The sequence below is a fragment of the Girardinichthys multiradiatus genome, chromosome 18 (genome assembly GCF_021462225.1).
Source record: "Girardinichthys multiradiatus isolate DD_20200921_A chromosome 18, DD_fGirMul_XY1, whole genome shotgun sequence".
Classification (NCBI taxonomy): domain Eukaryota; kingdom Metazoa; phylum Chordata; class Actinopteri; order Cyprinodontiformes; family Goodeidae; genus Girardinichthys; species Girardinichthys multiradiatus.
In genome coordinates, this window is record NC_061810.1 from 34245969 (window position 1) to 34256530 (window position 10562).

A 10562-nucleotide genomic window follows, 5' to 3' on the forward strand; every position below is an offset into this window, starting at 1 on the left:
CTAAATAAAGTATGTTTTATTTCCAACAAAATGTCTGGCCTACCCTCTGAATGATTATGTTTTAAACTTAATAATGCTGAACTTGAGTCTGAACAAATTATTGTTTTCAATGGTTTTATATCCTCCACCCACTGCACTGCTAACAATATGGCTAATAATTCTCCTGAATATACTGATAATCCATCTGTAATTCTTTTTTCTACTTTTATTTTAAATTCTGGTATTACAAATGCTACTCCTATTTTTTCATTTGTTTTTGATGCGTCAGTGTAATTCTGGACATAATGATAGTAATTGTTTATATATTCTTGTATTATACTTGAATCTAATCTACATTTCGTATCCTTTTTCTTTTCCATCAATACCATATCCACCACTGCTTCTGGTAATAGCCACGGTGGCACTACTGGCAAAGGCAATATTGAACTTATTTCTTTTTCATATATTTGAAATTCTTCTGCTATACTATTGATAATCCAACCAAAACTCTTAACTTGTTTTTTTTCTTTTTCCCAGCATGGTTTTAAAATATCACGTGTGGGATGATCCGGATTATTGCTTTGTAAGTTTATCCAGTAATTTATTGCTAACTGTTTCCTTCTTAGATCTAATGGCATCTCTCCCATCTCTACCTGAAGTGCTGCTATTGGACTGGTTCTGATTGCTCCTGTACAAGTTCGTAAAGCTTGATGTTGTATAATGTCTAATTTTATAAGATGAGTCTTTGCTGCTGATCCATAAATTATACTTCCATAATCAATATTTGATCTAATTAATCCTGTATAAATTCTTTTTAATGCTGTTCGATCTGCTCCCGAATCAATACCAGCCATACATCTCATAATGTTTAATATTTCTTTGCATTTATCTATGATTTTTTCTATATGTACTTTCCATATAATTTTTTTATCAAACCATATACCTAAACATTTTATATTTTTTACTTGTTCTAAAACTTGATTGTATAATTTTAATTTGATATTTTCTCTTTTCCTTTTCTGTGTAAACACCATTACTTTTGTTTTTACCACTGAGAACTTAAATCCCCATTGATTTGCCCATTGTTCTATTCTAATAATCTCATCCTGTATTTTCTTTTCAATAAGTTTGATATTACGACCCCTTTTCCATATAGCTCCATCATCTGCAAATAGTGAAAAACCGACTTCCTTACCAATATTTTTAAACATCATTTATCATTATAGAAAACAATAACGGACTTATAATACTTCCTTGAGGAGTACCATTATCTATTATATGTTTACCTGACAATTCTTGACCAATTCTTACTTGTATTGTTCTTTTTGATAAAAAATCTTTAATCCAGTTCAACATTTTTCCAGTAATACCCATTTTATTTAATTTAATTAATAATCCTTCAACCCACATCATGTCATATTCTTTTTCTATGTCGAAAAATACAGCTACTACATTTTCTTTGTTTATTTGTGCTCTCCTAATTTCATATTCTAAACATAATGCAGAGTCATTTGTGCTTCTCTCTTTTTGAAACCCATTTTGATTTCTAGATATATATCCATTAATATTTAAATAATATGTTAATCTATTATTAATCATTTCCATTATTTTACAAATATTTGATGTTAATGCGATCGGTCTATAATTTTCTGGTTTTGTGTTATCTTTTCCTGGTTTAGCTATTGGAATAATTATTGCTTCCTTCCAGCTCTGTGGCAGCTCTACCTCCTCCCAGACTTTATTGTATAATTGTAATATTTTTTCTTTTGCTTTGTCATTAAGATGTTCTATCATTGTATAGTAAATTTGATCTTTTCCAGGTGATGTATTTTTTGTTTTCCTGGTTACAAAGTTAAATTCTCCTTTTGTAAATGGTTAATTTATTAATTTATTTGTATCTACGTTATTTCGCATTAAATCTTTATATGTCATCTTTGTGATTTCCCTACCTTTCTTTCCTTCTTCACTAATATTATTTGAACTATGAATTTTACTAAATGTTTTAGCTAATATTTCTGCTTTTTCTTTATCTTCCGTTATAGTTGTATTATCTATTTTTAATATAGGATATCCATATTCTTTTCTAATACCCTTCATTCTTTTAATTGTTTTCCAAATTTGATCAATTTTTGTTTCTCTCCCTACAGTATTACAAAAGTTTCTCCAATATTCTCTTTTTGCATTCTTAATGATCTTTCTCACTTTTGCTTGATTTCTTTTGTACTCAATTAGGTTCTGATAAATTGGGTTATTTTTTAACATTTTAAATGCTTTATTTCTTAATTTTATTACTTCACTACATTATTTTGTCCACCATGGAACCATTTTTTTTTATCGATCTTTCTTCTTGGCAGTGAGTTGCTGGCAGCCTCCTCCTTAAATACTCCTCAGCAGATCATCAAGGAGATAGAGAACACCTGTCACCTCTCCTCCGGTTCAAAACGCCATCTAGAGGCTAAGAACAGAAATAGCACCAAAACAGACAGACATGGCACAGATCCTGACATTTAAAACTATAAACTATGCAACTTTAATCATTATTTTCAGTATTAAAATACTAAATTGCTTACTAAGTTTACTTGTTATTGTATTTTAATAAATCATACACTTTTTTGATGTTTTGGCTTTTTGTTATTATTGTGTGTGACAGAACAACTAAAAATGACAAAAATGGCATTATGAAGTAACAATAAACAATAATGTTTTTTGTGCTGCTCATCTCCTTTATTTCTGCCCTCTCAGTGCAGCAGGTATCAGTAACAATCATTTTACCTACCAGATGTCACATGTTCCCTGTCTATGTCTGCTTCAATCATTAGGTTCTCACTGTGTAAATCTAAAAACAATAGACCGTAATCTGTTAACAGAACAAAGCCAAGAGATTAGTCCACAAGACGTCTCAGTTAGGAGATAAATCACTGGTCAGCTGTGGGTGTCATCCTTTAGTCCACTAACAGTGAACCAAGCACAGAGATCCCTGCAGATGAATGAGAAAAAAGGCAGGTTTGAATCATTAAGTACATTTTTCTTAATTTTTTTCTCAATTTGCTTTTGCTTAATATCTTAACACACGCAGGGTGGGGTGGGAAATAAATTTAAGTAAAAAAGTATTTTTATCCTGAAAATAATCGTTCTGAATCTCCACAGTCTTTTTCACAATATTAAGTGAGGAATGAGGAATAATATTAAGAGTGCTTAAAGGTGAAGTGATTGACACAGATAATCTCTTTATCATGGCACCTGTTAGAGGGTGGGTTATATTAGCCAAAACGTAAACAAGGCCAAACTGTTAAATCTCCACAATTGGGTCAGAGCTTTTCCAAAACTGCAACTCATCTGGGGTTTTTCCAGTCAAGGTGGTCAAAGAGGTTCAAGGACGAATTGGCGGTGATCCAGCAACAGGGCCATTGGTGGCTAAGGCTGACCGATGAACATCGAGAACAAAGTTTGACCTGGTCCAACAGACAGGCTACTGTAGCTCAAACGGTTGGAGTATCAAATGCTGGTTCTGATTTTTGGCAGAATACCCAGTGCATTATAAAATGTTGTGTATTTGTCTGCAGACAACTCAAATTGTCTATGCTGTCAACAGCTAAATAAGACAACAGCTGGCATATAAGCATCAGAACTGGACCATGAAGCAATGAAAGAAGGTGGCTTAGTCTGATCCATCACATGTTCTTTTACATCTCGTAGATGGTGCATGAATGCATTCTCTGGGAACACATGACACTAGGATGCACAATTTGAAAAGGCATTTAGTGTCAAGGCTGGTGAGGACCCCAGAATGCAGACGGCCAGACATCTACATAGTGTGATTAATAACCACCTACCTGTCTGCCAGGTAGATGGTTGCAGGTGCAGGCTTGACATGAACAAAGGACTTGAAATGAATCAAGATAGTGTTTCCGCAAAGAATGGGCAGAATGGCCGTGTATAAATAGAGCATGGTGCAGGTGAAACGTAGAGACTAATTACATGGTGCAGGTGGACCGAATGAAGCTGATTGCAGGTTGACAGATGCAGGGAGAACAAAACGTGACTAGGCAAAACAGATATCCAATAATACAAACTAATCAGGAAGAATTAACATAGAGAACATAACTAGAAAATAACAAGAGCCCAAACAAAAACAAAAACACCCATAAATTATAACATTTAGTCGTTTTCCCCGATAGCTGTGATCTCTCGAAGGAGGAAAATGCTCCCTGCCATACAGGAAAACAAATGTCGAGGAAGGGTTTAAGGAACACAACAACAACTTGGAGATTTTAACTTGCCCTTCAAAAAAAGATCTCAATCCAATGGAGCATCTGTGGGATATGCTGGACAAACAAGTCCAATTGATGGAGAACCAACCTCACAGGACTTAAAGGATCTGCTGCCAACATCCTGGTGCCAGATACCACAACACACCTTCAGAGATCTTGTGGAGTTCATCCCATAACAGATTAGAGCTGTTTTTGAGCAAAAGGGGACCAAAAGACTATTAGGCAGATGGCCATAATGATTTGCCTGTTCATTTTAACTCTGCAGCTAGAATGGTTTATGTCCTAAAGTCCTATGGCTCAATTGTTCTCAAGGTGAATTTTAGAAGAGAGTGCAGTAACCAGCGACCCCTCTCTGAAACTGTTTACTCAGCAGAAATATTTCATCACAATCAATGTGACAACTAGCAGGAAAAGGGCCAGCTGTTCAAACACTTTCCTACTAGAATAACTGATTATCCAGTGAATGAGACTCTGCGATCTCTTCAGTCAGCTTCATTTTCACGGATGTTCTCTAGCTCAGAGGTTAATGTACTGGTGACTTGGACTGGGTAGATTCAAACATACAGCTGGAGATATTGACATTTTCCATGGAAAAGAAAACCACTGTTGTGCTCTAAATAAGAAACCATGAATATATTCACATTTAATATCTAAGTTTTGGGGGTATTTGGAATGCTTGGTTTTACTCTTGATACTTATTTTGTGATTTTAGTTAGTTGTGATTTTTTTTCGTAATTTGTTTTGCTTTGAAGGAGCCCGCTTTACTATATTTTTATAGTTGTTTTGATTAATAGCTTTTGGGTTAAAACAATTGAAGAAGGCATGTATCATTTAGCTTTCACTTCACATATCACATACAGGTCCTTCTCAAAATATTAGCATATTGTGATAAAGTTCATTATTTTCCATAATGTCATGATGAAAATTTAACATTCATATATTTTAGATTCATTGCACACTAACTGAAATATTTCAGGTCTTTTATTGTCTTAATACGGATGATTTTGGCAAACAGCTCATGAAAACCCAAAATTCCAATCTCACAAAATTAGCATATCATTAAAAGGGTTTCTAAACGAGCTATGAACCTAATCATCTGAATCAACGAGTTAACTCTAAACACCTGCAAAAGATTCCTGAGGCATTTAAAACTCCCAGCCTGGTTCATCACTCAAAACCCCAATCATGGGTAAGACTGCCGTCCTGACTGCTGTCCAGAAGGCCACTATTGACACCCTCAAGCAAGAGGGTAAGACACAGAAATAAATTTCTGAACGAATAGGAGTGCTGTATCAAGGCACCTCAGTGGGAAGTCTGTGGGAAGGAAAAAGTGTGGCAGAAAACGCTGCACAACGAGAAGAGGTGACCGGACCCTGAGGAAGATTGTGGAGAAGGGCCGATTCCAGACCTTGGGGGACTTGCGGAAGCAGTGGACTGAGTCTGGAGTAGAAACATCCAGAGCCACCGTGCACAGGCGTGTGCAGGAAATGGGCTACAGGTGCCGCATTCCCCAGGTCAAGCCACTTTTGAACCAGAAACAGCGGCAGAAGCGCCTGACCTGGGCTACAGAGAAGCAGCACTGGACTGTTGCTCAGTGGTCCAAAGTACTTTTTTCGGATGAAAGCAAATTCTGCATGTCATTTGGAAATCAAGATGCCAGAGTCTGGAGGAAGACTGGGGAGAAGGACATGAAAAAATTCCAGAAGTCCAGTGTCAAGTACCCACAGTCAGTGATGGTCTGGTGTACCGTGTCAGCTGCTGGTGTTGGTCCACTGTGTTTTATCAAGGGCAGGGTCAATGCAGCTAGCTATCAGGAGATTTTGGAGCTCTTCATGTTTCCATCTGCTGAAAAGCTTTATGGAGATGAAGATTTCATTTTTCAGCACGACCTGGCACCTGCTCACAGTGCCAAAACCACTGGTAAATGGTTTACTGACCATGGTATCACTGTGCTCAATTGGCCTGCCAACTCTCCTGACCTGAACCCCATAGAGAATCTGTGGGATATTGTGAAGAGAACGTTGAGAGACTCAAGACCCAACACTATGGATGAGCTAAAGGCCGCTATCGAAGCATCCTGGGCCTCCATAAGACCTCAGCAGTGCCACAGGCTGATTGCCTCCATGCCACGCCGCATTGAAGCAGTCATTTCTGCCAAAGGATTCCCCACCAAGTATTGAGTGCATAACTGTACATGATTATTTGAAGGTTAACGTTTTTTGTATTAAAAACACTTTTCTTTTATTGGTCGGATGAAATATGCTAATTTTGTGAGATAGGAATTTTGCGTTTTCATGAGCTGTATGCCACAATCATCCATATTAAGACAATAAAATACCTGAAATATTTCAGTTAGTGTGCAATGAATCTAAAATATATGAATGTTAAATTTTCATCATGACATTATGGAAAATAATGAACTTTATCACAATATGCTAATATTTTGAGAAGGACCTGTAAATCCTGTTAAAACACATTTGACATTTGTGGCTGAAATGTGACAAAATGTGCAAACGTTTAACGACTAATGACACTTTGGCAGCACAATGTATTTTGGGTAAATTCCCTTTCAGAATGTAATGTGTGGAGTTGTCTAACCAGGACATTGATCAAAATTATTCAAACTGTTTTTTTCCTTTGTTTTATCAGTTGGAAAGTTGAACTTTTATAAGGGGTTTTAAGAACTTTTGTTGTCTGAAATCTGTCGCTAATGAGAATCATAAGACTTGATGATGACGATGTGCCAGTGTCTCTGGAGGAGTCAGGTCCAAGTGTACATATTGCAATGTGACCTGGACATATTAGTTAAGGAGCAGATTCCCCATGAAATGTTTCTCACCAAAGACATGATGAGAAGTAGAGAAATCTGAGCTCCTCTGGCTGATAAAGGGGTTACTAGGTGAGTGATGTACTGTCAATGTAAAAATGTTGGGCGTCTGTAGACTGTGCTCTGTTTTCTTTCGATCTTTGTGTGCAAACTGAAATTCATGTTTTTCTTAACGAGGGATGCTCTGTCTGTTCACAGCTGCAAAATGCAGAATCGGACTGAGCATTTTGTCAATGTAACTTCCCCAAATAGCTTCTCCGTGATTATCAAGGTGTGCGTGGTCATCCCATTGTTCTGCATCTTCCTGTGCTGCATTGCTGTCATGCTGCAGATCTTTGCCTCTCACAGGCAGTTTTTAGACACTTCACGTTATGTCCTGTTTGCTCACATGCTGATCAATGACACCCTGCAGATTCTGTCCTCTGTGCTGCTCTTCCTCTGTGTGATGGGTCAGGTGAAGTTTCCTCTTCTGTTCTGTGTCCCTCTGCTCTTTGTGTCTACTGGCACCTTTCAGAACACCACATTTATCCTGGCTGCAATGTCTCTGGAGCGTTATGTTGCCATTTTCTATCCCCTGCATCGCCCGGCCTACTGGCACTCAGACCGTATCTGGATCATTATTCTGCCTCTGTGGTTGATTAGCTTCATGCTCCCCATCATTGAATTTTTCATTGGGAAACAAAATCCCACAGTAGATGTCCTCTCTTCCAATATGCTTTGCAAAGCAACTATTATTAACTCGTCCAAGAGTCAGGGCATGTACCGGTTTGCTGTGAATGTGCTTTTCTTTGCAGTGGTAGGTGTTATCATCCTCTTCACCTATGTGAGGATTTTGCTGGAAACCAGAAAGCTGCAGCAGAACAGAGCATCAGTGAGCAAAGCAATGAACACCGTGCTGCTGCATGGCTTCCAGCTGCTGCTGTGCATGCTTGCATTCACTCACCCCATCTCTGAAACTCTCACTGTGCTGAACACAAATTGGCTGGCTGAGGACATCGCCTTTTTTAATTACTTCTGCTTCATCCTGATGCCTCGTTTTCTCAGCCCACTCATTTACGGCTTCAGGGATCAGAGTCTGAGGAAGCACATTGGGAAAAGGTTCCTCTGCTGTTCAAAAGAAGACAAATCCCTTTTAAAATACCGATTCAGATTTCAATCAAGTATGAACTGTCTTTTGTGCAGGTCCTAAAGATTGCTGTCATCCTATTGCTGTCTATTTTGATCAACAATCAAATAAAAATAAGAAAATTAAGAAGGTTTTAACTGTAAATTACTCAGAAGTATTGGGGTCCAAAAGACCCAGGGGCCACATTCTCTATTATGCTCTTAGACTGCAGTGGGCTTTATGATAATGGTGTAAAACGTTCAGTTATAGAAGAAAAAATATAACGGAATTTAGGGCAAAGAACATTTCTGAACAGATTTTTATTAGTTTTTGCAAAGCTTGCAGACAGGTACAGTAAATAAGTTAGATGTGAAAAAAACTTGTTCTTTTGAGGTTTACCCCAAATCCAAAATATATGCATGGATTTTGCAACACTTAAGTTAATTGATGATGCTATAGGAAAAGAAGGACAATAAAATAAATAAAGTGATGAGTCTGTGAAAAACTATAGAACTGCAATAAAAAGAAAGTGTCACGTGAAGATATTATGATCTCTTGCAGTTTGTCAGCATGTTCTAGTTCTTCATGATCTAAATATTGTCATATTGTCTGCACCTGCTTGAGAATTGGAAATGAAATAGCATTTTGCAGACCTTGTGTTTCTTTAAAACATCATGAAATTTTTTCTTGTACCTTATTCAAACTTTTGCAGCATTAGTCCTCTTCTTGCTACTGGCTTTAAGGAAATCCACTAAGTGATACGATCGACAGGTTTTGATTGTGTGCAAAACGTCTTATAGATTAACTGTGTAATGGTTTCAATATGAAAATCCTCACTGTTCTTCAACAGATTTACTGTTAAAATGTTTTTCTTCAATTGCTTAATATTTCTGCTTAAAGAAAGCCCAATCTGTGGATTCCTCTCCACTGTCGCTACATGCATGCTCAGTATGAGGGATTGCTGCAAAGTCAACGCCAGTGACTGTCCACTGTCTCTACATGCTCATCCAGGAGGAGGGACTGCTACAAATCTCTGACTCGATGCAATCTGCTGGGTTTCCTTAGAGAGAAAAACTTTTTATCCAATTTCAATAAATAACTGAATCTGACTGCAATGTTCAATGGTTACGATTAATTGGAATGTATGTACCTGACTTTTGTGAAGTGCCTTGAGATGACGTGTGTTGTGAACTGGCGCTATATAAATAAACTGAATTGAATTGAATTGAACATCTCCTATATGACAAAACTTGACAATTACAGTAAAATGCTGATTAAAAAATTCAAAGTAAAACCTTTTTTTTTTTTACGTAGAAATGAATCTTGTGTTTAGAGGTCAAAAAATAGGTTTGCCGCTGCTTCATATTTATCCTGAATTATAGGGATGTGAATAATTTGCATAGTTTAGGTTGGGAGTGTCCACATCTAGTCCTCAAGAGTCTGTGTATTTTAGATGGGTCCCTGGTTCATCACACTACAATCAAATGAATTGTTGAGGAGGTAATTAAGCCAATTAATTTTACTGGATTGAAGCAGAGACATATCTAAGACATGCAGGACACAGAGTTTGACAACCGTGCAGTAGATACTAATCATCTTAAATCTCTGATATTCATAAAGAAATCCAAAGCATTTCTTCATAAACACTCCTTTGTTCTATGCTTTTGTTGTCTAATTAATCCACTTGCAGACTAAAGCACTGATATTTCTAAAATTATAGGTAGATTTCCATTCTAAATTGCAGGTTGAGGAATCATTTTTGTTAAACCAGCTGAAACACAGTTTTTAAACCTTAATAATAAATTAAATGCTCTGTAATTCTGAGGACTAAATCTGAATTCAGAGTAAGAAATAACATGCACAGCTGGGACTCTTGATTCCCTCCGTAAAGTCAGAAACCAGCCATTTTGTTCCACTGTGTTTCAAGCACGCAGTTTCAGGAAACAAGATCAACAACTTTTGCAGGTTGGTCTCGGTTAAACATAAGCCACACGGAGGCAGTGTATCTGCATAGATATTGCTCAATGGTGAATGCTCATCCTCTCACCTTTAATCAGTCAACAATTGAGGGGCTAAAGGTGCAGAACTGTTTGTCAACTGTGTAAATCAGTTAGAGAAAAGTAAATAAAGAGGATTTTAGTCCACAATCATCTTAATACAAAGCTAACATAGTTTGGAACTTTTCTTAATGTATGCAGTCCATTCCAGACAACAACTTCATTAATTTTACAGAACAAGAATTGGATGCTCGTTTATTGTGGATTTTCAAGGTCAAAATTATACATTAAACTGATATTTGGATAGGTGTCCCTTAGCAAGCTGCACTTCAACGACACAGCTTGTTAAGTCATTACAGACCTTCTGGTGTATTTCTGGTTGG

The 10562-nt window shown here is 37.0% G+C and overlaps 1 protein-coding gene across 1 annotated transcript; it reads left to right on the plus strand.

The window, feature by feature from the left end:
• Window positions 1-7282: 7282 nt before the first annotated feature.
• On the plus strand, window positions 7283-8266 carry or95a1 (odorant receptor, family 95, subfamily A, member 1). The gene has a single exon (XM_047392751.1). It carries the CDS (start codon window positions 7283-7285, stop codon window positions 8264-8266), a length of 984 nt encoding a protein of 327 aa, XP_047248707.1.
• The last annotated feature ends 2296 nt before the right edge of the window (window positions 8267-10562 follow it).